The sequence below is a fragment of the Crassostrea angulata genome, chromosome 7 (assembly GCF_025612915.1).
Source record: "Crassostrea angulata isolate pt1a10 chromosome 7, ASM2561291v2, whole genome shotgun sequence".
NCBI classification, from domain to species: domain Eukaryota; kingdom Metazoa; phylum Mollusca; class Bivalvia; order Ostreida; family Ostreidae; genus Magallana; species Magallana angulata.
This window is the reverse complement of record NC_069117.1, coordinates 7,311,962-7,339,211: the sequence shown is the minus strand read 5'-3', so window position 1 is coordinate 7,339,211 and position 27,250 is coordinate 7,311,962. Positions and strand designations below refer to the sequence as shown.

At 36.4% G+C, this 27,250-nt stretch overlaps 2 protein-coding genes across 7 annotated transcripts in view; one reads left to right on the top strand and one right to left on the bottom strand.

Moving 5' to 3' along the window:
- LOC128192082 (ribonucleoside-diphosphate reductase large subunit-like) overlaps positions 1-9,558 on the bottom strand; it is a 28,823-nt gene extending 19,265 nt beyond the window's left edge. The window contains exons 1-10 of the mRNA XM_052864524.1: positions 9,442-9,558; positions 8,643-8,731; positions 7,944-8,121; positions 6,949-7,049; positions 5,719-5,895; positions 5,546-5,631; positions 3,875-4,016; positions 3,564-3,647; positions 3,088-3,329; positions 2,664-2,865 (exon numbers count right to left, since the gene is read on the bottom strand). Coding sequence (XP_052720484.1) covers positions 2,664-2,865; positions 3,088-3,329; positions 3,564-3,647; positions 3,875-4,016; positions 5,546-5,631; positions 5,719-5,895; positions 6,949-7,049; positions 7,944-8,121; positions 8,643-8,731; positions 9,442-9,460 — 1,320 coding nt within the window. The 5' untranslated portion in view covers positions 9,461-9,558. The remainder of the gene's footprint in view (positions 1-2,663; positions 2,866-3,087; positions 3,330-3,563; positions 3,648-3,874; positions 4,017-5,545; positions 5,632-5,718; positions 5,896-6,948; positions 7,050-7,943; positions 8,122-8,642; positions 8,732-9,441) is intronic.
- Positions 9,559-10,584: 1,026 nt separating this feature from the next.
- Positions 10,585-27,249, top strand: LOC128192083 (leucine-rich repeat-containing protein 74A-like). Of its 6 annotated transcripts, XM_052864530.1 has the most exons (14): positions 11,730-11,774; positions 19,156-19,558; positions 20,941-21,134; positions 21,822-21,929; positions 22,688-22,781; positions 23,169-23,218; positions 23,306-23,387; positions 24,297-24,382; positions 24,476-24,670; positions 24,768-24,863; positions 24,949-25,212; positions 25,825-25,910; positions 26,008-26,030; positions 26,344-26,486. In XM_052864530.1, the coding sequence occupies exons 1-14, from the start codon at positions 11,745-11,747 to the stop codon at positions 26,352-26,354; spliced, it is 1,722 nt and encodes a 573-aa protein (XP_052720490.1). In that variant the 5' UTR covers positions 11,730-11,744; the 3' UTR covers positions 26,355-26,486. The 6 variants fall into 6 exon arrangements, with proteins under 6 accessions (XP_052720488.1, XP_052720490.1, XP_052720485.1 ...); XM_052864528.1 differs by lacking the exons at positions 11,730-11,774; positions 26,008-26,030 and adding an exon at positions 10,585-10,817 and having other exon boundaries at positions 26,344-27,249; XM_052864525.1 differs by lacking the exon at positions 26,008-26,030 and having other exon boundaries at positions 26,344-27,249.
- The last annotated feature ends 1 nt before the right edge of the window (position 27,250 follows it).

Here is a 27,250-nt window from a genome sequence, read left to right as displayed (position 1 = left end):
CCTCTAATATTTCCATTAATACAAAACATGACACAGACAGAATTTTGCTTTTTTGAAACAATGACCTTGAACTTTCTCAACTGACCTTGGGTCAAGGTCATGACACATCCTTTAATCATAAGCAATCTTTGTGTGAAGTAAGAACTTCCAATGTTTCCCCATAAGAAAGATATGGACCGGACACGAATTTTGCACTTTTTCTGCCAGTGACCTTGACCGAATGACATTGGGTCAAGGTCATGACACACCCTTAGGTCATAAGCAATCTTTGTGTGAAGTAAGAACTTCCAATGTTTCCCCATAAGAAAGATATGGACCGGACACGAATTTTGCACTTTTTCTGCCAGTAACCTTGACCTTGCCCGAATGACATTGGGTCAAGGTCATGACACACCCTTAGGTCATAAGCAATCTTTGTGTGAAGTAAGAACTTCCAATGTTTCCCCATAAGAAAGATATGGACCGGACACGAATTTTGCACTTTTTCTGCCAGTGACCTTGACCGAATGACCTTAGGTCAAGGTCATGACACACCTTTAGGTCATAAGCAATCTTTGTGTGAAGTAAGAACTTCCAATGTTTCTCCATAAGAAAGATATGGACCGGACACGATTGCACAGACAGACGGACGGACTGACAAGGTGATTCGTATATACCCCCCCCCAAACTTTGTTTGCGGGGGGCATAAAAATATGTTGTTGATTTGAACTTTAGTTTCACAGTAGTAATGAAAAAGTATTTATTGTCAAGTCGTACATAAAATTTCTGTTTAAAATTGTGTTATTTTAACGATATATTAAAAAGTATTCAACCAATTGACTTGACAATTAACAGGGTATGTCCTTTTACCATGCAAAATAAGTGTATGAAGTTTGATAAATATCCGTGCATACTGTAGATTCCTTATTCTACGTGAGTACTTAATTTCGCGATTCAACGATTTACCATCAAATCGCGATAACATAAAATCGTGAATGCCGAAATTTTATCTTAGTTTCATGTTGTTTACATGTGTCCCAAAATTAAAAGCGAGATTTTAAAATTTGTGAGACGGGCTTCTTGCGATTTTACGCGGATATTAATTCCTCGCGTTTAATTACGAATTTACAGAAGGTTTTTCTTTAAATCTTGCTTCCAATCTGAAGAAGACACACATACGCACAGCAGCGATGCTACATTCCCTTCGCAACAAGTTGCGCAAGGGGATAATTAAATGGTCAGTCAAAGTGAGCCTGATAACACTGTTTTATCATGAAAATGGTATATATTTTTTTTATATACTTTTTCCCTCAATCAACTGGTCTGGGCTGCTGTACTCTACAATCCTGTACACAGGTAACTCAGTGTGTATACTCTCTCACTCACCTCGTCTGGACTGCTGTATTCTACGATCTCTGTACGCTCACCTTGTCTGGACTGCTGTCCTCTACGATCTCTGTACGCTCACCTTGTCTGGACTGCTGTCCTCTACGATCTCTGTACACTCACTTCGTCTGGACTGCTGTATTCTACGATCTCTGTACACTCACCTCGTCTGGACTGCTGTACTCTTCAATCTCTGTACACTCACCTCGTCGGGACTGCTGTACTCTACAATCTCTGTACCCTCACCTCGTCTGGACTGCTGTACTCTAAGATCTCTGTACACTCACCTCATCTGGACTGCTGTACTCTACGATCTCTGTACACTCACCTCGTCTGGACTGCTGTACTCTACGATCTCTGTACACTCACCTCATCTGGACTGCTGTACTCTACGATCTCTGTACACTCACCTCGTCTGGGCTGCTGTACTCTACAATCCTGTACACAGGTAACTCAGTGTGTATACTCTCTCACTCACCTCGTCTGGACTGCTGTACTCTACGATCTCTGTACACTCACCTCGTCTGGACTGCTGTCCTCTACGATCTCTGTACGCTCACCTTGTCTGGACTGCTGTCCTCTACGATCTCTGTACACTCACTTCGTCTGGACTGCTGTATTCTACGATCTCTGTACACTCACCTCGTCTGGACTGCTGTACTCTTCAATCTCTGTACACTCACCTCGTCGGGACTGCTGTACTCTACAATCTCTGTACCCTCACCTCGTCTGGACTGCTGTACTCTAAGATCTCTGTACACTCACCTCATCTGGACTGCTGTACTCTACGATCTCTGTACACTCACCTCGTCTGGACTGCTGTACTCTACGATCTCTGTACACTCACCTCATCTGGACTGCTGTACTCTACGATCTCTGTACACTCACCTCGTCTGGACTGCTGTACTCTACGATCTCTGTACACTCACCTCATCTGGACTGCTGTACTCTACGATCTCTGTACACTCACCTCGTCTGGACTGCTGTACTCTAAGATCTCTGTACGCTCACCTCGTCTGGACTGCTGTACTCTACGATCTCTGTACACTCACCTCGTCTGGACTGCTGTACTCTACGATCTCTGTACACTCACCTCATCTGGACTGCTGTACTCTACGATCTCTGTACACTCACCTCGTCTGGACTGCTGTACTCTACAATCTCTGTACGCTCACCTCGTCTGGACTGTTGTACTGTACGATCTCTGTATGCTCACCTCGTCTGGACTGCTGTATTCTACGATCTCTGTACACTCACCTCATCTGGACTGCTGTACTCTACGATCTCTGTACACTCACCTCATCTGGACTGCTGTACTCTACGATCTCTGTACACAGGTTGCTACACTTGATAGTTCCCAGGTTTTGCTGGTTGGACTTCCTGTTACAGTGATCTTTGTACAACATGTACGGTGTCCCCGTCTCTGTCTGCGCCTCAATGATGGCGTACCACAGCTGCTGGGCCTTGATCGTCTTCCTTCCTTTGCCTTCTTGTTCATATCTGATAAAAAACAGGTATTTTGAAGTGTTTCCCTCTCTTTTATTAAGAAACTTAACATTATATTATTTTTTTAATCATTTAATCACGTATCAGTCTTTTGTATTATAAAAAGTTCTTTGACAAAAGAAATACAATGTACTAGTATGGAAAACTCAACAGATATTAAGATAAAGGGCATAAACTAATATCAGCCTGGGTTGAAGATGGGAAATAATGACCTACTTTTGATAGAGGGTCTCAAACTCCTCCCCCCAGCAGTCATGTAGCCCTGGGCACTCATGAGGGTCCATCAGGGTCCACTCCTCATTCTTCTCGACCCTCTTCATAAAGAGGTCAGGGATCCACATGGCGTAGAACAGATCCCGAGCTCTCTGCTCCTCCTTGCCAGTGTTCTTCTTACAGTCGAGAAACATGAAAACGTCTGCATGCCACGGCTCCAGGTAAATGGCAAACGCACCTGGTCTCTGTCAAAATAAAAGCACAAAACCTTAGTTATTTTGCTATAAATTTGAATAAAGTTGGATTGCATGAGAAGCAAAGTCTGGTTGCAATTTCATTTTCCTAGAATCTTGATTACAAATCATAGAATTAGTAGAAAATTGTCTTTGTTGAGATTCATTAAACATGAACTGAGCCAGGTTTGCAAAAGCATTTAAACCTTTTATGTAAAAATCCTATAAACATGGACCCCCACCCACCTTGTTTCCTCCCTGGTCCACGTATCTGGCCGTGTTATTGTACACCCTCAGCATGGGCAGCAGTCCATTAGATGTTCCATTTGTCTACAGTACACAGTACATCATGTCAATTTAGTTTTACACTACTTTAACATGTACAATTTTGGTTGTAAATGGCTTCAGAAAAATAAGACCAAAATTGATTTTGCACTTATTTCATATGAAAATAATAAAAAGGAATTTCACACTGCCGCAAGGTAACTTTTGATATTTTTCTTTTTTCCACACATAGGAGTTATTCCTACAATGCTGCTTACAGTTGGAATACTTACTCCTGCTATGTAGCTACCAGTAGATCTGATACAGTGCACATTGAGTCCTATGCCCCCTGCAGACTTAGAAATCAGGGCACACTGCTTCAGGGTGTCATAGATCCCCTCAATGCTGTCAGAATGCATGGTCAGCAGGAAACAGCTGCAAAAGTACACCAATGTTTTTATAGATCAACAGAATTCTATAAATTCATAATAAATGCTATTAAAGAGAAGCAATCATTCCCATTTTCAATGGAAGTAAAACAAGAGGCCCATGGGCCACATCGCTCACCTGAGGAACAATAGGTATGATAAAACCAGCTTAATGGAGTCATAATACAAACTATCTGGACAATGTACAATAATACATGTAGATCCTGTATAAATAAAATCCTTTTTTCCCCTGGATATTCTTATGTTTATAATCATTAGTCCCTTTTCTAACAGGATGATTTTATAGTCATATCACATGTTGAGTATTGCAGTTCTCAAAAAGATCCTTAACAATTGTTTATATATATGTTTATATATATGTTTATAAAGCTACATCAAACTCTGAACCTTCTTGTGAGGCAGAAGAATTGTCCTGGAGCTGAAGTCTTAACAATTATAAAGAAACATTTGGCTGATTATAGTTTCTGAGGAGAAGATTTTTAAAGATTGACTCAATATATTCCTATGTAAAACTTTGACCCCCCATTGTGGCCCCACCCTACCCCCATGGGTCATGATTTTCACAACTTGGAATCTACACTACCTGAGGATGCTTCCATACAAGTTTCAGCTTTCCTGGCTGATTAGTATCTGAGAAGAAGATTTTTAAAGATTCACTCTATATATTCCTATGTAAATCTTCAACCCCCATTGTGGCCCCACCCTACCCCCATGGGTCATGATTTTCACAACTTTGAATCTACACTAGCTGGGGATTTTCCACACAAGTTTCAGTTTTCCTGGCTGATTAGTTTCTGAGAAGAAGATTTTTAAAGATTTACTCTATATATTCCTATGTAAAACTTCGACCCCCCATTGTGGCCTCACCCTACCCCGGGGGTCATGATTTTCACAACTTTGAATCTACACTACCTGAGGATGCTTCCACACAAGTTTCAGCTTTCCTGGCTTTATGTTCTTGAGAAGAAGATTTTTGAAAATTTCTCAAATTTTTCCATTAATTTCTAATTACCTCCCCTTGAAAATGGGTGTGGCCTTTAATTTTCACAACTTTGAATCCCCTTTGCTTAAGGATGATTTGTGTAAGGTTTGGTTGAAATTGGCACAGTAGTTCTTTAGAAGATGTTGAAAATGTGAAAAGTTTACGTACAGGCTGACAGACAGACAGACGGACAGATGGACGACAGACAAAATGTGATCAGAAAAGCTCACTTGAGCTAAAAAAGTTAACTGAGATTTCAATTAGGGACTAATGATATGCAAAATCAAAGAAGGTAGGTCAAGATCATAGCCTGTTGGTATTATTTTTGTTTTGTTCTTCTAAATAATATTAAATTTATTTCTTAAAACTATTCATTATTTCATTTCAAATCTTGCATTTTTCAAATTTCATCAAGCTTTTGAGTTGATTTACATCAATATGTTCCTAACAAAGAAAATATGAGCACAACCTTAGCTAGCTACAAATTTCTGTTCCACAACTTTTAGAGCACGCCATGTCTGTTTAAGACCTACCTCGACAGCTGGGGCCGGTTGGTTCCTGCATTGAACAGGGTAGGGGATGCATGGGTGAACCATTTCTCTGACAGAAGGTTGTAGGTCTATAGAGAAAACAACACAAAATCACACGTTGTCTACAACCAAATAACACAAACACCAATATTCCTTTACTCATTTTCCACAATTACCTCTATAGCACCATCTATATCGTTGTGGTGAATTCCCACGGCCACCCTCATTAACATGTGTTGAGGACGCTCTGCAACTTTCCCATTTATTCTTAGTAGATAGGACCTCTCCAGGGTTTTGAAACCAAAATATTGGTAGTTGAAATCCCGATCAAAAATGATGGCAGAGTTCAAACGCTAAAATGAATGACAAAAACTTACATGTTAACCTCCAGTGATGAAAAATAGGTAGATTTTGAACTCAAAAGCGATAGCATTTTCATGTGAAGCTAATGGCTACAATAAGGAATATGAAGGAATGCAATAAATGAAACAATAACACTATTATCACATGCAAAGAAAGATTTATTTGTGTTCATTGGTGTAGGATTTTGTAGCTAGCTTTGCTTTTCTTAGAGTGGTCTTTTCTGGAATTGATTCAAAACAACTTTTGTTATTATTTAACTTGGTGGCCAAAATTGAAGAAATAGTGTCATTTGATAGTTCAGATCTGAAACTTGTCTGTATTTTTTTCAAATGAGAAAGCACCCTTTCACATTCTGCATTTGAGTTGGGAATAGTCATGTCCAGTGTTATAACAGAACAAAGTTTGGGAAATCTAAGTTATCAGTATGACAAAACGTACAAAACGCATACTGTTCCCCTTTTTTTGATCTATGAAGAAAGTAAAATACTTTCAGCCAGTCGTTAAACTTTGAATAATATCTTTTCCTTTTTCGAGGCGGTGATGTCGATGACATTTTTGTGTTCACCACTCATTGGCACATGCTTGAAACCAACATTGTTATCGCTATGTAAAAAACGCCTGAATGTTCACGACTCAAGTCACGCGATATCTAAAGAACTAACGAGATTGTGTAGCTAGAATGGCTTCCAAAATGCCTACCCAAGCGAGGCAAAATTGAATTTTGAAAAATCAGTAGATTTTCAATTAAAAGCGGTAGGCGGGAAATGGGGTCAAAAAGCGGTAGACTTCCGCGAAAATCGGTAGAGTTAACATGTATGACAAAAATATTGCATTAAAAGAAAGATCCTTCTAATTTTGATACAATAAGTGACAGGCACTCTATTTAAAATTCTAATCTATGAATGGGTTTTACATAGGATGACACAAATTGATTAATTTGGAATATGATAGATTTTATTAATGAAAGGTTTTAAGCATTTGTTGAAAATGACACAGTAGCTTCATTATTCTGCACTATTCATTCATTCATTGTTAAAACTTACGTCAGCATTTTTCATGATGATGGAGTGGATCTCAGGTGAAATCATTGGCGAATGTTTGTTTGTCTTGGGGTTGATCCACTTGTACAAGTCATCCATTACATCTAAAATAAGACAAGAGATGTTTGTAAAACACTTATGCCCCCCTCCCTTGGAAACATCTGTGAAGAAAATAAACAAACTACAAATAATTGAAAATTTTCTAAGTCCAAGGCACATAACTCTGTCAAAAAATGCTTGACCGTACCTAAAACTAAACTTGTTCTAGATTTTATTATGATAAACCTGTATACCAAATTTCAATATGTGCATCCTACGAGAAGAAAATGAACAGAAACTGCAAATAATTGGAATTTTTCTACCTCCAAGGGGCATAACTGTCAAAAATTGTTCGACCGTACCCAAAAAGGAACTTTACCTAGATATTATATATGAAACTATCTGAAAAAAAAAGCGAGATTTTTAAATCCGCAAGGATTGCTTGCGGAAATAAATTCCTTGCGGTTAATTAGGAATTTACAGTATTACATTTCAATTCAATATGTGCATCCTACGCGAAGAAAAGAACGGAAACTGCAAATAATTGGAATTTTTCTACGTCCATGGGGCACAACTCTGTCGAAAATTTTCCATCATATCCAAAATCGAACTTGACCTAGATATTATTATGATAAACCTGTATACCAAATTTCATTTCAATATGTGCATCCTACGTGAAGGAATTGAACAGAAACTGTTGGTGGTCCGACCGACCGACAGACAGCAGCAAAGCAATGTGCCCTCCCTTCTTTGAAAGGGGGCATAAAAAGAATAGCAATGTTATGTACAATACTTGCATTGAGTTGAAACATTTTGTCGAAACTTTCAAAGATATGCATCATTTATTTAAGTAAAATCCTACCGTAGCCAAGTGACAAAACAGTTCCATTATCAATTGGAGAAGAGAGGGTTGTAAAACTGAAATGAAAAATGATCAAAACACTGAAGTAGCTTCCTACCACTGAAGACTTTCTTGGTTTCTTTGTGGAGGTTGGAGACAGCTATGCGGGCGGCGAGGATGGCATAGTCGGGGTGCTTGGTCGTCATGGTAGCAGCCGTTTCAGCGGCCAGATTGTCCAGTTCCACCGTGGTCACTCCTGGGTACAGTCCATTGATCACCTTCAGGGTAATGGCCGCCTGATACCCAGTCAAAAAAAAATATAGATAAAAAAACCTACTCAAAATTGTATTAAAACTGCATTTTATGTTAAAACAACTTATTTCTAGAAATTGTTTTCCAAGTTCACTGCACCCTAATTAAGGCCTATAAAATTTAGGGTAACACAGATGAAAAAATTAGGTTAGGTAGGTAGGGATTTTTTTTATTTCATCATATTTTTTTCTGCATGAATCCTAAGAATGTGTCATATTTAAAAATAGGTTTTTAATAGAAATAATATAAAAATCACAATCGGATAAAAACAGACATCTAAAAATGATAGGATCGGGGCATTTTTGTAAGTTAGGTCGGGTTACCCTAGACACACAACTTTTTTTTTAGGCCTAATCAGAGAATAAAATCATGTTTAGTGTCACTAGGTAATTAAGTATTTCCTCTTAAAAGAATCAGTAAGACACATCCATCAGCCATACAGAAACTTAACAGGTTTTTATCAATAAAAGATCAAATCACCACATTACATCATTCACAAACTTACAGGGTCCACAAAGTCTGCATGGAGTCCGTAACAGAGCTTGGAGATCCTGGAGGTGATCTTGTCAAACATGACCTTCTCCTGTCTTCCATCTGCAACATACTCAGCAATGTTATATTGTGTCCGCATTAATAAAAAGTTCAAATCATTGGTAAAATAGATTTAATAAATCACTTTTCGTAATGAATCCAAAGTGCACACAACGTTTTGTGTATATATTCTGTTAAAACTATTGCTTGTGAAAAAAATATATGGATTAATTGGGACTTCCTGGAAGAGTGGAAGTGCATCATCAAAAACAAAAACCCCCAAACAAACAAAAACATTCACTCTTGTTTAATAGTAAAATTCATAATACATTTTAATTGGTTTCAAACACTAACTTTTACAAAATGTATCAACATTTTTTATTAGATTTAAAATTTTAGAACGCCTCAATTTGCATGCCTTATTAAACTATATAACCATGGTTTTTATGCACCAACCAGCGGTCGTGCCAAACCTGACGCAATTTTTACTAAGGTTTTAAAACTTCAAGTGCCGCTTTAATTGCTTTTGAAAGACAATAACATTTGTTACTACAGGCCTGTAAAATATAACACTGATAAAAAACCTTAGAAAAAACAGTCAATCAGATAATATTAAACAAAATCTATACATAGAAAGTGTCAATTGTGCATAATATGATTATCATAAAGTCCAGGAAAATAGGCTTTTAATATTTGTTTCCACTAAGAATCAGACAAACACGACAAAATGCTGTAAAACGTTGAAGTTTAATTAACTAAAAGAGTATCTGTACCTCGTTTGTTCACGAACATCTTTTTCACTTTGTTGTATTTCCTTCTTTACACTTTGCCTCAACAATGGAATTCTCAATTTCGGCGCCAAATGTTCGCGCCGGTTTTACTAAATACCGAAGAAAATTTTTCGCCGAGAAAAATTATTATATATCCATAACCCATGAGTTTTATGTCAGTGAGGTATTTTTCTATGTAACTAGAATTTTTAGTCTTCCCGCAAACTAGTATTGGTTCTACTTGGATCAACCAAATAAAAAAATGTTTTTCTTGAATGTAATTTCTTTAATTACTTCGATTCCGTATATTGCAGTGCATGAACAAAGGGCTTTAAGGAATTTTTGTTATTTTATTTATACCAAAAACATTGGATATTAACCGTTATTAAGAATATAGCACACATCATTATATATTTATGTGAAATTTGAAAAAAATAATAGTAAGGTCATTCGAACAATTTTCTTTTTTTTAAACCTCGATCTCGATTATATTTGTTATAACCAATCGATGTCAAACAAACAAACAAACAAACAAACAAACAAACAAATAAATAAGTAATAAATAAATTGAATTAAATTTCGGAGCGGACCAAAGTCCGATTTCAATCAGATTTAATTCTAATAGGAGTATTAGACGCCCCCCCCCTCCCAATTAACCCACACACACACACCCTTCATCACATTCGTCCGAACGAGTTTAAGGTAAAGAGAAATGCTTTTTCAATCAAACTGACTAACTCCCCAATGATTTAGAATTTTGAACTGCGACACAGATAGTTTTTATTACCTTTTTGAAAAAAAAATTAATATATATATATATATATATATATATATATATATATATATATATATATATATATATATATATATATATATATATATATATATATATATATATATATATATATATATGCTGTTCAATTAACGTTTTGTAAATTGCTGAATAAAGTGTTTATCCGTTAATATGAAAAAAAAAATGAAATTATTTAAGGCGTTTAAAAATGAAGACCATTTTCAGAACAGTTACATATATTAAAAAAAATAGGCATTATTCACAGATAATTATATACGACGACGTCAACCGATTTAATATTTAGACGTGTTTCTAACGCTGTTCGGTTTGCTCCATGTGCTGCATGAATTTAATCAAGTAAACAGTGGTTGAGACCTGCAATACACAGAATACAATGAGCGACTCAATAGTCGAGTCAAAAGCATTTGGAGAATTAACGTAACAAGGTTATCAGACCGAGAGTGTTTACTCTTGCGAATTTGGCCGATTTAGACCAATGGCAAAGATTAACTGCGACCAAATCTAATCTTTGTATTTTACATAGCTTCATAAGGATTTTGTTGTATCACAATTAGCAAGACTTAAGGTAAGGTCTCTCTCTCTCTCTCTCTCTCTCTCTCTCTCTCTCTCTCTCTCTCTCTCTCTCTCTCTCTCTCTCTCTCTCTCTCAACATTTTGTACGTTTAGCATCGGAAATTTGGAGCGCTAGGAGTTAATTTAAAAGAATTTTAGTTCTTTTTGTAACAAAATATTTGTCATGACTGAAACTCGTTAAATTTGATGTCAAATAATCGTGCTATCTTGAATAAATTTGATAGCTTTCGCTGCTCGTTGTAGTATATCACTAAAAGCAAATATACTCCTATTTTTTTTCTTTCGGCATCATGAAGCTTTTAACACAGTTCTCTTTAATTATAACAGAGCTGGGTTAAAGTTCATGGGGACTTGGATTTAATTTGATAGGTTTGTGTAAGACAATATTCTACATTTTAGTACATGTAGTAAGAGTTTGATCCTTTTACGTTTTGATAAAAACGTAAAAATAAACTACCAAAATAAAATCCATAAACATGAGCAAAGTGTCAATATTTGTTATAGACGATAAAAACAACACAGAGCAGATAGACTCTAACATATACAGCAGTAATCAGCGTACAAGACGGTATAAATGAAAGATGTTCGCGATGTAACTATTGTTTTGTCCATGAGTGCTGGGTTGTACAAGTTGCTGACAATGATTGTTGATACGATGACAGCGTTATTCAAACGAACAGAAACGATAGATCAATGTTTTGATACACAGTTGATCAGATAATCATTTACCAATATCCCAGGTAGCTAACTGATCGGAGATATAGCTACAATTAATCGCTGTATCGATCTTGATGGTAGCTGATCACATATATTGATAGTTGCAGGGGTAACATCCGCATGCAAGAGCGTTTATCACCCTCCCCCGTTTTTTCCTAACTTCATTGTTTCAAGTGTTTGTAATACTGTTTTGTATGCCATAGATGATATATAACTGTACAGACACCTGCCAGGTATGTTTACCGGTATACCAATTCTGTCTCTAGATGGCATGCATTGAGTTTGAGTTAGAACTGGTGTAAATGGCAGGATTTTAACAATATATAACATAGAGACAAATATAATTGGTATTTATGGTAAGTTTTTAAAGCTACCTCCATGTTTTTACTTAGCACTTGAAATATCTTGGGCAACTTGCATGCAGATTCGATTACTAATAACTAGAATAACTGGAATTCAATTTAATTTCAGTAAGGATTTGACTACAATTGCAAGCTAACATAGGGAATACGTTCAATACATAGAGAATCGACGACAACGCAAAAGACACGTAATTAATTATGCATCTCGGGGGAAAAGATGGTCATATAATGTAGTTTCGGTGACAGAGGGCTGTAATTCAAACCCCTCTGTGCATTATTGCTCTGTGGAATACAGCGCTTGGATATTAATTCTGCACAGGTTCAATCCCAGAGAATATCCTGGATATATTAAAGTTCGATTCGATCCCCGTGCACTATACATGTACAATACTCTTTCGGACATAACCTGGATACTGTACAGATTCAGACTACGAGAACAATATACAATGTATAACTCTCCAGGACATGTTTTAGTAACGATTCAATACTCGATCGTGCATACTAGTGCTCTCTAGGAAATATCCCGGATACTGTGCTCCGTCGCAAACCTTTGTGCCAGTCTTTCTTATTCGTTAAAGGTCTCGATCGAAAGAAAATAAAAGCCCTGTAGAGATTTAAAAGAACAAAGACATATTTAAAAACAATAAGAGTTTATTGATTTATATCGCTCTCACCCCTTTCTCTCTTTCTCCTCCCTGCCAAGATGTCGTCTGACTGAGAGTTTGATAAATTCTACCCAGTGCGTCTTGTTTTGTGATTCTCAAACAACTTGCAGAAAAGACTTCTGCATTGAGTATAACTGGATATATTTATATATTACTGGATATTAATTTCATACTAAAAAAGTAGGTGAGTATTCATGCATATATATGTATTTTAAAAAAATACCCGTGAATTAACAGCGAATTACATTCCTTCGATCAATTTAAGTTGGACCCTAGACTCCTCTCTATGGTGGCATATCTCTGCCCCTTGTGTGCAAGTTATTTTTCTATCAAATATGTCGACATGCAAGATAGATATGTTGACATGCAAGATAATTATGTCAACATGCAACATAACTATGTTGACATGCAAGAAAATTGCAATCAGATAGAAATCATACAAAATCTCAAAAAATCTCAAAAATCGTGTGACGTGTGACTTGTGACATCCAAGATGCTAGATGCTAACTTTCTATGTCGACATGCAACTTATTTATGTTAACATGCAAGATAAATATGCTGACATGCAAATTATTTATGTCAACATGCAACTTATTTATGTCGACATGCAACTTTATTTATGTCAATATGCAACTTACGTATGTTGACATGCGAGATAAATATGTTGACATGCAACTTATAAGTTGTATGTCAACATAACTAAATTGCATGTCGACATAAATGTTGCATGTCAACATATTTATCTTGCATGTTAGCATAACTAAGTTGCATGAAAACATAAATAAGTTGCATGTCGACATTTAAGAAGTTGCATGTTAACATACATAAGTTGCATGTTGACATCAATAGGAAGTGTATCAAGCATCTTGGATCTCACATGTTGGCGATATTTGAGATTTTTTTAAACTCTTATTTGATTGCAGTTTTCCTTCGTGTCAACATAGTTTTGTTGCATGTCAACATATTCATCTTGCATGTCAACATATTCATCTTGCATGTCGACATAATTAATAGAAAAATAACTTGCACACAAGAGGCAGAGATATGCCACCATACCTCTCTGTTATGTACTCGATATACCCTAAAATAGAGGAGCAAATCTAAATATGAAATCCATTGCATTTTAGCACCTTGTTGATTGGCATGAGAGGCTGATGGTCTTCGCAGTCGACTTAAAACGATAGGACGACAAAATTCTACATGAAACGCTTTCACATAAGAATAAGGGCAGAACTAGCTGCAGTAATGTTCCCCTCTTTTTTCGGGGGGGGGGGGGGGGGTACGGAAGCTTATCGGGGCCTACACTTGTTCTGTTAAAACTTATACCTTGTCATACTTTTTATCCTTTTATCAATATTTAAACTACTATGTCGTTTTATTTATGCAAATATTTTGCATTGTATTGAGGTGAGTTAACATAATTTTAATCACCTTATTGTAATTGATCAGTTTTCTTGCTATCTGCTTTATCGACTTAAAGGGTACCTGCAGCCCAGCCGATGTGAAACATATATTAAAGAGTTTATTTACCAAAATCTAATGCAAAAAACCGCATCGAAATCGGTGCAAAAATAACGGAGTTACGCCTCTTCAAAGTGGCTATTTTTACCTGCTTTGGGAAAACTAATCAAGAGAAAACAGAATTAGGCGATAACGAGGCTTCAGCGGAAGTGACGTCACGAGGTCAACAGGAGGGACATTTCCTTTCAAAGCTATACAAATTAAATTCGATTTTTCAGCCAAAATGATTGATATAGGTCTGATGTTTTGACTTATCTTGTTATTTTAAGTATTGTAGATCTAGAAATTTGTATCCGTTATTATTTTATTACAATCGGATTTCTTTTAAAGGATTTTAAAATTTGTTATTCTCGTCGCCTTTTTACCGATGAATACGATGTCTTAAAACGCTAACATAGGCAAATGCATGTTCATTATTCATTTTTTGATTACATAATATCCTTTCACACACGAGTGATCCGAGACAATGACACAGGTAAACTAACGAAGCCACTGCTCCAGACACACGTGTATCTGGGGTATGTATACACAAGGTACACGAGTCTGGTGAACGAAGAGAGGGTTTCACACCTCTAGGCGGGTAAATTGATTTGTGTATAATTAGCTACTCAATTGTTAAAAGATAAAACAGAGAAATAAATTAGACTGTAAAATCAAGCATTCGTCAGCTAAAACATGTGTATAGTCCGTCAATCAGTGATCAAAGAATCATGCATGATACTATTAAATAGTAAATCTAATGTTCGAAGTAAATGCCTTTATTGTTACTTATCTAATCACTTCATAATGACTAAATTTATAATTCAGCAATTGAAACCTTTTTTATGTGATCAAGTAATTATTTCGGAAGTAATTACGTTGTTCTTTATAATTTCTTATTTAATAAAGTGCAACGTTCTTTCGAGCGCTATGGTCAGCAATTAAACGCTTTATAACTCCGTATAGCTTAAATTGTAATACTGACAACGAATCATTATGAAATCTGAATAAACTGGAACATTTTGACAAAGGATGTAAATAAATGTAAAATTAAATTCCATTATCGTATTTTTAAAAGAATACGAGACAGACTTAATCATGCAGCCATCTTGGACTTTCGCCTTGATCCGTTTATAATCCCGTGTTTGTTTGTTAAAGAATGCATATTGTTTTGATTGTTATTGGTCCGATATCAATATTATTGAATGATCGGGCGACATCATTTGTAATTTTATGCCTTATACGAGGAACAGACCCCGAGTTACCTTTTAGGAAATATCATTATGTATTATCAATATTATTAATCAGTTAATAATGTCACTGAGAAATCATTCGATAGAATGACAATATTAACAAAATATGTTTCTTATAACAATAATGCTTTGATTAATTGTCATTTTGCTACATATGGTGTGCATTTATATGTAAAATGTGTTACACATTTGACGAAATTTATGAAGCAAACAATTGTCCGAATTCGGCATTTTTGTTCGATAAAATACGGGTTAAGCTCAAACAACAGTATAATTAGTCTTCCAGGGTTGATAAGGAAATAAAACAACAGAAAAAAATGTTCATATATCGATAAAACAATGCAAGAAAACGAACAGTTTTCATACGATATTCCTGTTTCTCATACAGCGGCGTTGACCCCGTGACGTCACAGTTCATCTCGCGCCAAATCGGCTTGATTCAAAACTCGTTCAGGTGTGAAATCGGGTTTTCCACAAATATCTCGAAAACTACTTATGCGATCGCTGTAAAATTTTCAGGATGATGTTTTTACACATAGATCTCCATTATATCAAAAAATGACCGGCACTGCAGGTACCCTTTAATAAAACACGGAGTTAAATATAATAATCTAAAAATGGGTTTTAGTCATATCGAGAAAGAAATGTTAACATAGGACATTGAAAATGTATACATAATAGGTATATCGACATAGATATGTTTACATTTCTTGGGAACATATTGCGAATATATTGTTATCGAATGAATTTCGCGTGGGTGGGCGTTCTGATAGTACGTCTCCTCACTCTGAATCTAGCTCTAGGAAACACATGTAGACTGACATTTGTGGAATCATTGGAATTCGCGTGTGCTCAATTTTCATGGATTTTGTTGATCCTATCATCCATGAAATGAATTCTACAACGAATTACATGTTTGAGTAAAAATGTTGTGCACTCCTACCCTAAAATTATGATAATAATTCAATAATCACGGTGTTACAACGGTCTCCCATCGACAAGGCTTGTTCAGCCTTATGTTTACAAATTGATAGTACACGATTTAAGCAATATTAATAAATGACAACCCACGCTCCCAACTACAGTGTAATCTATCAAATTTTTATCAAATAATATAATACATAACTAATTGCATAAGGGTTGCATTTTCTCATAATCATGATTTAATTTGAGTCTTTTCTATTCGCGTGGTTAAAAGATTCGCGTCAAATTATGAAAATGAGAAAATGCGTAGCGCTCATACGGTCAGTTCATGCATGACATCATTTAAAAGCAAATACAATAATATTTTTTTAGACGCTTTGGTAAATAAAACATTTTTTGTGGGGGAGGAAGTCGGGGTAATATAATACGTTTAAGTAAAGGGGTTCACGTAGTTTAAATGTTATACCATCAGTCCAAAAAACTCACATCACATATTAAATGGAGAGTAACCCAAACATAGAGAGTCATAACAATTTGCTTTAATATAGATCATGTTGCAGCCCTCTAACTACGGTATCAAACACTGATATGAATTGCAATTAATAAAAATTAATTACTGTTCTTTATTTTTAATTTATATCAAACTATTAATTGCATTCTACATGTGCCATCTACAGCTAGAATCAGAGTGAGGTGGCGTAAACGTACCATCAGAATTCCCGCGCCCTCGAAGTTCTTTCGATAACAATATTTTCTCGCAGTATGTTCCTTAGAAATGAAAGCATACTGATACCTACCTGACTGTAATGCCTTTATTTTATTGTTCTTTGTCTAAATTTCTATCTCAGTATAATCAAATCACATTCTTAAATCAACATTTCAAACTTCATTTTTTGTTAAGTCGATAACGCAGATAGCAATAAAACTGGTAAAATTCATTATAGTGAATTTAATTATATGGTAATCAAAAGAGATAACTCAATACATTTGCATAAATAAGAGGTCACAATACTTTATATGTTGACAATTCAATAAAAAGTAAGGACAGTTTTTTAGTTGAAACACAACAGGTGTAGGCCCCGATACGCTTCCGTAGGGGGGGGGGGGGTAAACATCAGAAATGAAAAATCGGAGAAGACTACATTAATTGCAGCTAAGGCAGAACAGTTATTTGAACTTTACAAAAGAGTCTTTTGATTTTTCCTTTGTTTCAGGTTTAAAATATCTTGAAGATATGTATGATATACCGTATATATATATTCTACATATATACCCCGTCAGATATCCTAATGTCACCGCGCCATTTTTGTTATAAAAATGTTTTCATCAGTTGATTTACTGTTGCTTTTAACCACACTTGTGAATTTAAGCATCGAATGAAAAAGCAATTTGAATCTGCTGGTCTGACTCTCTAGCTAGTTTAATTTTGATCAGACAAATTCTTCCCACGACTGACTGTCAATGAGTTGAACTCGTATCCTTGGATTGCAATTTGCCAAAAAACCAATTAGACTAGGAGTTGTTCCTAGTTTTATTTTGAAAACCCATCAGAGTATCGTTTGTATTGCATAATGACCCTTTAATGTTGAATGGGGGTCGGTGGAAGCACCCAATAATCACTGACACCGATACTCTTCCTGTGATAAAACCTTTCTAATAACTTTAAATTCATAAAGGCGTAGGAAGTCCGCCTCACGACATGGGGAACACTCAGGTCTGAACGTTTATTTTTTTTTACCCTTGATATAGATAGATATATTGTCTTTTAATAAAATATGTAATACTTTTTACCGTTCTCTTATAAGTTTCTTTTAATGGTGCTAAATTTGTTGTACTCTCTCTCTCTCTCTCTCTCTCTCTCTCTCTCTCTCTCTCTCTCTCTCTCTCTCATTTATCAACAGATTGGTGAAAACTATGATCCTTATTAAAACTTTTGTAAAACACTGTTCGTTTGCTGAATTGATCCAATTCAATATAAATCGCTGGGACTGAGTCCAGTAGTTTGCTGAAGAACTCATAAACGTTTTTAGAGGCACAAGTGGTATTTAGTTGTCACTTAATACGCCTTATTACGGAGATTAAATTCTGATTATGAAGCGTAATACAATCATATCGAACTTCGGGGCCTGACAAATGTTGTTAAACTTAACTAAATCTGCGGATTTACAAATATGATTAATCCAGTTGGCAGAATACATAGAATATGCTTTTATTAGTCTTTTCATCCTATATTTAGTACACGGTATGAGGACACCACTAGCCTGTCCTTCATGCTTTATTAAACAAGTAATAAAGTACTAGTGACATTTAGTGTTTAATTCAATTGTATAGGACCAAATATACTATTAATTGAAAACTAATAAAGAAATTTTACAAATCAATGTCAAAATTAATGTTTAAAGTAAGTCCGTTCCAGTCAATTGGGACTCGCCGTAATCAGCTACTGTTTGGTTCGGTGATTAGGCGACACTTACACTGTACAATGTATTTCTAGTTCACAAAGTAACGTGAAAAATGTATTAAGTACGGGAAGGATAGCGTGACTTAATTAATACAAATTATAAAATAGCCTCCATATAATAGGCTGTAGGTGTCACCCAGCATTTAAATCCTTCTTGTTTTGATTTCGGGAGTGATTCTGTGATGGCAATATCTTGCCAATCAAAGCATGAATGCAAAATCTGTATGGAATGTTAGTTTTATTTTTAAAATAATTTACTTATTTGATAGTGGGTGTCTGATCCTCTAAGAAAACTATGCTCACTCAGTCAGGGTCAAACATTCGATACACTAGTACTTTTAAATATCTGTGAATCCACGTGAATAACACGTTTGGAAAGACACTCAGAAAAACGGGATGCTGAGATTTCCTCAGGTAATAATGGAATAACCAGTTGATTTTCTTGCCAGGCCACCCCCGGGACGTCCGTCCTCTCTCCAGAGATAGGACCCGCCACGATGAAGAATAGTTCCAAACCTGCCTTTATTGCCACCGGAAGGAGCGAGGTCCAGATCGGAAGTAAAGCCACCACACTCTACCTGAGCTCCTCCTCACTCAAACTTCACGACAAACGATGTCACAGTCGGGAATCGACCAATGCCGGGCCTCCACTCGGAACCGGAAGTCTGCCCCAATCTCCAGTTCAGTCGGAAACAGACAGAGAAACTGTGGCAAAACCCGGAACCGCACCGGGTCGAAGCACGGCATATTCCCAGAGGTCCGAGCGAGAGGACAATCCCTCAAGGGGATCTGTCTCTCGGCTCCAGCCAATCAGGGAATTCACTTTTACCGGATATGACATCATGGCTGATGGTACTGTTTCTTACTTCTATACAAAGTCATGTTTGTTGATCTTATCGAATTCAATATTGTTCCTTAGAAAGGTTTGGGATCAAAAGCCTATGATACTCTGGTAAAACTCAAGATTACACATACTGGATCACATAGATATAATAAAATGTACGAAAGCCAATTGAGCTCATTTTCGTATTTAATAAAAATATTTTTTTCGCGAATTTAAAAATGTTCTACCTCCATATCTACTTGGACCATCTAACATTCAATAGTTAAATGAAGTTTTATTACATTTATTTATATCTATAAATGTGTATATAAAAATAGATAATTTTGTTATCATAAATAAACGTAAAACGGGTGATATAATAATACTGAAAAATAAGTATTTATCTAAAAATAAACTGTATTTGTTTTCAGTCATTGTTCTTCATTAGAGTTCTTGTATGAATTGATACTATTTATATAGAAGTTACGCGTTTATTCGCAAAAGTCATGCGTTATATCGCGAAAGTTTCGCGTTTATTCGCGAAAGTTACGCGTTATATCGCAAAAGTAACGCGTTATATCGCGAAAGTTTCTCGTTTATTCGCGAAAGTTACGCGTTAAATTGCGAAAGTTTCTCGTTTATTCGCGAAAGTTACGCGTTAAATCGCGAAAGTTTCGCGTTTATTTGCGAAAGTAACGCGTTATATTGCGAAAGTTACGCATTATATCGCGAAAGTTACGCGTTATATCGCGAAAGTTACGCGTTATATCGCGAAAGTTTCGCGTTTTATCGCGTAACTAACGCGATTATTCGCGAAAGTTACGCGTTTATTCGCGAAAATAATTTCTTTTTACCTACGCAAAGAGCTCAATGGGCTTTCGTAAAAATGGAATCTCTTTCGATAAGACATTCTTTTTTTTATTTAAGTGAAATTTCATATAGAAAATGAAACGAGATGAGAGAACAAGGTGATGAAAGCACTATATATAAACCCAAGGCAAATGTATCTAGGTAATTTAAAAGGTGTGATAAATCATAATATATCAATACACTGTAGGTTTAAAGTTGATTTATAAAAAGTTTTCTTCCAATTTAAGATCTTCAGTTCAGACATCATGGGCATGGGGTTTCTTAATTTTATGCGTATGATTTCGAAAAAAAAAATTAGTTTACATAGTATTCCAGCATGATAGGACATCCACAGACAAGATAGATTAAGATTTAGAGTTACTCTAAAACATCATTAAATTTTGTGATTAAGTAGTTTACGATTTCATTTCAGCCATTCTCGTTGTGTTAGTATGCTAACATCACTACCCAAGAAGGCTCATACTCAGTATTCTATTGTAAATGTTAATTGGTTTTTGGATGTTCACCAATGTCTGCTCAATGGGCATGCTTTACACGTCAGTTACCCCCGAGCCCCCGGAGCCAGAGGAAGAGATCAAGCCTAGAAAGAGGCTACAGGCGTACCTAGACTCGTGCTCTCACCTGGGAATCACCCCTGTCACCTACCTCAGCAGACAGATGTCCAACAAAGGGATCGTCATGCGGAACCACAGCATTGGACCCATCGGGGCACGGGCCCTCGCTATTGCTTTATTGGTAAGTCAGTGAGAGTCCCACAGAACCTTTGACTCGTAGATAAGGAGTACTACTGGGGCACAAACAGTCTCATTACGGGTAAGTTGGATACATACAAAATTGTGCGTTTTCTTAACTGTTTTAGTTATATAAATGCTGGTCATTTTGGGCACAGTTGTACGATGAGTCCATTATCCGTGATGGGCTACAGTTGGCAGGTAAACGCAATGCTTTATATGTTATGGTTATAAAGCTTAAAATTCTAAACTGGTCTACATAAATACTATAATTAGAACTCTGTTGTTTTAAAACTTTGAATATAAAACATTTAGTGTTTATAATGTATTAAGTCTCCAGATGAGGCCTAGGGGACTCAGGTTCTTGATGTAAATAGACACATTACTCCCCGAGCAAAGAATGATATGAACAGAAACAGACCCAGGAAATTGTCAAGCTCTGCTCTCATCGATATCAATGCTTAGTGTGACACTGATAGGGCCACAGTACCTCACTATACCCAGTCCTAGTCTCAAATTTATAGGATTCGATATCTGATTTAATATCCAGCCATATTCACAGGCATTGAACTGATTTTAAAATAAGACAACAATTAACAATGATGGTTGATGATTATGTATGAAATAAATTTTATTTCAGAAAAAAACTTTAAATTTGTAAACAATTTTTTGAAAATATAATCTTTTTCAGAATAACGACACAGTGACAAATTTGGATTTGGAAGATGATGGAATCGAGGCAGAAGGAGCGAAAGCCATCGCTGAAATGCTGGAAATTAACACTAACATTGTTGATGTGGTGAGTATTCTATCATCCACCATCAGTGCTATGCTGTGGTGACTTTTATTTAAGGTGGTATGAGACACCTTCATGTTGTGACGTACTATTTATCGAAATAAACAAAAACAATTGTAATTTTATGAATAATTTCTCTTCCATAATTGTCACCTAACAGTGGGTTAAAGGGTTCTCTACAAAATTGTAAACAGTGAGTTCGAATCGATCCGCTAGGGGTTTTAACAAATTTTGCCTTTCAAAAAAGTCTTTTTGGTTAAATATTGTAAAAGTTTACAATTTTAAACAAGAGGAAGTATTTTAATCATAATGTTCTTTAATCCACATTATTATCGACAGATGTTCAATACCACCTTAAGAACAGAGGTGCCTGTGAACGATTTTCATTATTTATGCACCAATAAAGTGATTTTCAATATATAGATTTTCAAATGCTGTATGATGTAGCTAGTCAGTCGCTAAACATTTGATCTATAAAAAATTCATGTACCGTTAGTTTTTATACAACAGATTCCTGGAACAATCAATTAGCATCATACAAATATAAAATCAATGCAAAAGAATTAAGTTATATACAAAGAAATGCAAAATTTGTTAAACGTGGATTTCAAGCAAGGATATTGAGCAAATTTTTTAAGAACACTTACAATATTTAATTTCAAGTAAGATTAATATTAATCCATTGATGTTTCTATGTGTTTTGTACTTCTTTCTCTGTCCAGAATATATCAATGAACAATTACTGGTAGATCTGTTTTCAGAATCTTTCCGAAAACTGTATAGGAAGCCAGGGCTTACGTGCAATATCTGACCTAATGGTCAACAACCAAGTCATCCAGTCGCTGGACATCTCTGGTGAGGACCTACATGTACACGTATACGTTTGTACTATTACATTACAAAGTTGTGATATAGTTAGACAACGTTAGCTTCTAAGCAACCATTACAGTGTCTGGAGGCAATCTTACAACGTTCAGTATACCAGATCAACAGAATGTTTTCTTATGTTGATTTTTAGTCTGCGAATTTAACCGGCATGTAACTGGTTTTAAGGTAAATACAAAAAAACCCATCAGACATGTACATGTACGTAAAATAGAAACTCCGTGTAATACCAAAGACATTGATTAGTTGAAATCGTTACTGCCAGGGGAAACCATTAGTTTATTTCTACATGGCCTTTGTCTCAGTGTAGATAATATCAGACTTTCACAAACCAAATCTTTTTTCTCTCTGGTTTAGGCAGCAGTCTAGTCGATAGCGACGCCCATCTTCTTGCCAAGATCTTGCAGGTAAATTCACAATCAAACTTTGTCTATTTCCTTTATCCTGAATTTTAATGGACTTGATCAATTCAGAGCCATTGTTTTCTTGTACAGAATAACACTACATTAAGGGAACTGATACTAAGCCACAATGGCATCTGTGAACAAGGCGGCTACATCCTCGCAACAGCAATAGGTAAATTGTCCTTGTGGTTTGTCTGGTGAACAGGTCTGACCTGATCTATATTGACCAGATGTTTGAATATATTATTATACTTTCATGTTAAATACTGAAATCTGATTGGTTAAGGCGCAGTTTATAATCCGTTCTATCACCCTCAGCGTTAGCAACACCCTTGGCAACGGGTAACACATCGAATTGTTACATGCGCGTAAATTATGCGCGTACGGTTCGCCATAAAATTTACGTCATTTCTTTATAAAAACAGAAAGTTTTCTTTGTACTTAAGACATTCAGTATAATAAAATAAATAGTGCCTGTTTGGGAGGGTAAGAGTTGAAATTAACACCCCTCGAAAACCATTGTCAACCTCCGCATCGCGTTGGTTGACAATGGTTTTCTCGGGGTGTCAGTTTCAACTCTTACCCTCCCAAACAGGCACTATTTATATAATACTAGTGAAATATACTTTAGCAATGGAATTGAAATAAACGTTGGTATACATTTCGAGTAATAAATCTTGTTTCACATGATATAAGGGGAATAATTCAGTTTTTCAAACAAAAAACAAACAAACAAAAAAAAAACCTGCATGCCTAATTATATTTTTTGTTTTTGGCCCGGGAGACTTATGCTTAATTGTCATAAGTCTTTTTCGTAAAACAATGCCCTGCTTCAGATATTAATTCACGTGTAACGGATTTGAACGGTATTAAAATATTCGTGGAATTTTAATAAAAATGATATCACCTGATGAGGTTTCAAAGATAAGCATGTTTACACGAGGCAAATAATAAATGATTAAATATTGATACTAGTATTTTGTGCGATGATTTTAACGTAAGAAATAAAAATATTATATCACATCTTATATCTTTATATTTAAAAGATTTGTATGACTTTGTTATTGTTTTCACATTTTAGCCAATAACGATACACTAAGAATTCTTGATCTGAGTTGGAATCATCTGCGAGGAAAAGGTTCCTTGTCAATCGCAGCGAGTCTGCAGGTAAGAGCGCTCTGTATGAGTGATACTGATACTAGGCGAGAGTTATTAGGATCTAGGTGCATCAATTGTTTTTATCTGTTGTTTATGAAATAGAAAAATATAGGGCTAAGGAAGCTAGACATAGCCTGGAACGGGTTCTCCAAAAACGACGCCATAGTGTTGAGCAAATCTCTGAAGGAGAACACGACTCTGAAGGAACTGGACATCTCCCACAACCGTCTGGAGAAGGAGGCCCTGGGGTTTCTAATGCAGGGGGTCAAAGATAGCGACGGCCTGGAAATTCTCAGGGTAAGGATTCAATTTAATCCACCTGATCCCATGTTCTACGACTACACCTCTTCATGTAAAAAAATGTTTACAGAGTTGATAGTTTTTCTTTTGGTAGTTGGGAGGAAACTGCATCACGCCCGAGCTTGCTATGGTAATCCTGACCTGTATTGGCCAGTCCGAGACCTGCAGAGTCAATCTACTGGACTTTGAGGTAAGTCAATAGAAATGTCATTTACCTCTCATAGAACGTCAGAGACAAGTGTAAGGAAGGAAACGCCATTTTGTATTTCATTTAGAACAATGAAGTAGACGAAGAATTCCTGACACTGTTAGACGACATTCAGTCCACAAAGTCACTGGAAGTAGTGTATGGTCACGTGATAAAGCGGGAGAATGGGCGTGGTCGTAAGGGTGATGGGATAGACGGTAATCTGGACGCGGTCTATGAGCTGTACAAGTACATGAGTGAGCACAACTACCGGGTGATCGACCTGATGAAGTGGCTGGACAAGGACGGCAGCATGAGCGTCAGTAGAGACGAGTTTAAACGGGGCATGATGGTAAGCGTTAAGTGGGGCATGATGGTAAGCGTTAAGTGGAGCATGATGGTAAGCGTTAAGTGGGACATGCTGGTAAGCGTTAAGTGGGACATGCTGGTAAGCGTTAAGTGGGACATGATGGTAAAGATCAAACGGGGCATAATGGTAAGCGTCAAGCGGGGCATAATGCTAAGCGTCAAACGGGGCATGATGGTAAGCGTCAAGCGGGGCATGAAAGTAAGCGTCAAGTGGGGCATTCTGGTAAGCGTCAAGCGGGGTATGATGGTAAGCGTCAAATGGGGCATAATGGTAAGCGCTTGTCTGTGTTCAATAATAAAGTTTGCGCTGGTCATGTTAACAGTAAGTTAACACTGTTTTCTAATGATAATAAAGCACTTTTCAACACTATGGGTAGTTTCTTTTGATAGTAATTTTAAGCAACTGTTACTGTTGGTAATAAAAACATGTTTGTGTTGATAGCAAGCACTACTTAGTGTCTACACTAAGCACTGACATCTGATGGTAAATAAACAAGCATTGATTATGAGTAATCGTAAGCATTGGTTTCTGTTGATAGTAAGCATTGATTCTTTTTACTTATAATATCATCTGTTATTCTTCCCTATGACACAGACCGCGGAGGTTCCCCTGACGGAGCACCAGTTGGACGTCATGCTGGACAAACTAGACATGGATGGAGACGGCGAGGTCGACTTCTCGTAAGTTCTCGCTACGTCATATCCGCCATACATGTATATTCAACCATTTATTTTTGTTACCATCCAAAATAATGATTACTTTTTTGAAACACACTAGAAAACTGGAGAAACTTCTCAATGGTAAGATGGCTGTTGTTGTTATACCGCTGTAAGCTGGAGTCGCTTAAATGTGCCGGGGAAACTTGTTGCTTTCTGTGCATTTCTTGCTTAATTGTCATAAATGATTTCATAGATTTGCTGCGCTGACAATGATCATGAATGTTTTTATCTCGTTGTTAGTTATTGTGTTTGAGTGTTGTTTTATGTAGTTGCAATTATAAAGTGTGACGCTTCATTTATGTGTTCTGATGTCACAGTAGAGCCATCGGCTTCAGTAGCAATATCGGCAATACAAGTAAAATACCTTGTTCGACTTCCTGTTCAAATTTTCCAGAGAGCTGTTAATTGGCGAGAGGGCGTTCAGGCGACAGTTGAGAAGAAAACAAGAGCGGGAAAAGGCGGCAAGGAAAGAGAAGAAAAACCTCCAAGGGATAGACAAGATCATCCTGTCCTCACTGAGCGACAAAACCTAGAGTCCCAGGAGCCCGCGTGTTCCTCATCTACCCCATCCATTACAGTGCACACCGACTGTCTGTCAAATCTTTCAGATTGTTGTATAAGATAAGTTTTATCGTCATTGCCACGTGGTAAACAACCTCATCATGGATATCATGGCCAGAGAATGCGTCCTTATCGTAACAGGACTAAGATGCAATAGTAAACTCATGCACTGTGCATCATGAACCTGTGATGAATTAAAACTAAAAACCCGAGATGGCACTGAACAAGCATCGTGCATCAGGTCACTATCATGAACCTATGATGTATATAACAAACAATTATCGTGCATCGGATCACTATCATGAACCTGTGATGTTTTGAACAAGTATCGTGAATCGGATCACAATCATGAACTTGTGATCAATTGAACAAGTATCGTGCGTTCGATTACTATCACGAACCTGTGTTGAATAGAACAAATATCGTGCATCGGATCACTATCATGAACCTACGATGTGTTGAACAAATATGATGCATTGGGTCACTTATGAACTTATCATGCATGAACAAATATCATGGATCATGTAACTATCATGAACTAGAGATGCATTGAACCAGATATGACACTGAAAAGTTTCATTCATCGAGTCACTAATCACCAGACATTTAAATGTTGGTAACTGTGATGCTTACGAGAGGAATGTAAATATTATCGAAAATCATTATGTATTCAACTAAGTCCTCTAATGTGTTTGCATCCTATTATTTGGAAGAAATTAATAAAAGTACAAAAACTAAAG

What these genes read in the sequence shown, in the direction of transcription:
- LOC128192083 (XM_052864525.1), top strand. Translation starts at nt 11,745, where the DNA reads ATGATATATAACTGTACAGACACCTGCCAG. An exon ending in ACTGTACAGACACCTGCCAG is followed by an intron (nt 11,775 to 19,155) that starts GTATGTTTACCG and finishes TTTTCTTGCCAG; the next exon opens with GCCACCCCCGGGACGTCCGT. An exon ending in CCAGTCGCTGGACATCTCTG is followed by an intron (nt 22,782 to 23,168) that starts GTGAGGACCTAC and finishes TCTCTGGTTTAG; the next exon opens with GCAGCAGTCTAGTCGATAGC.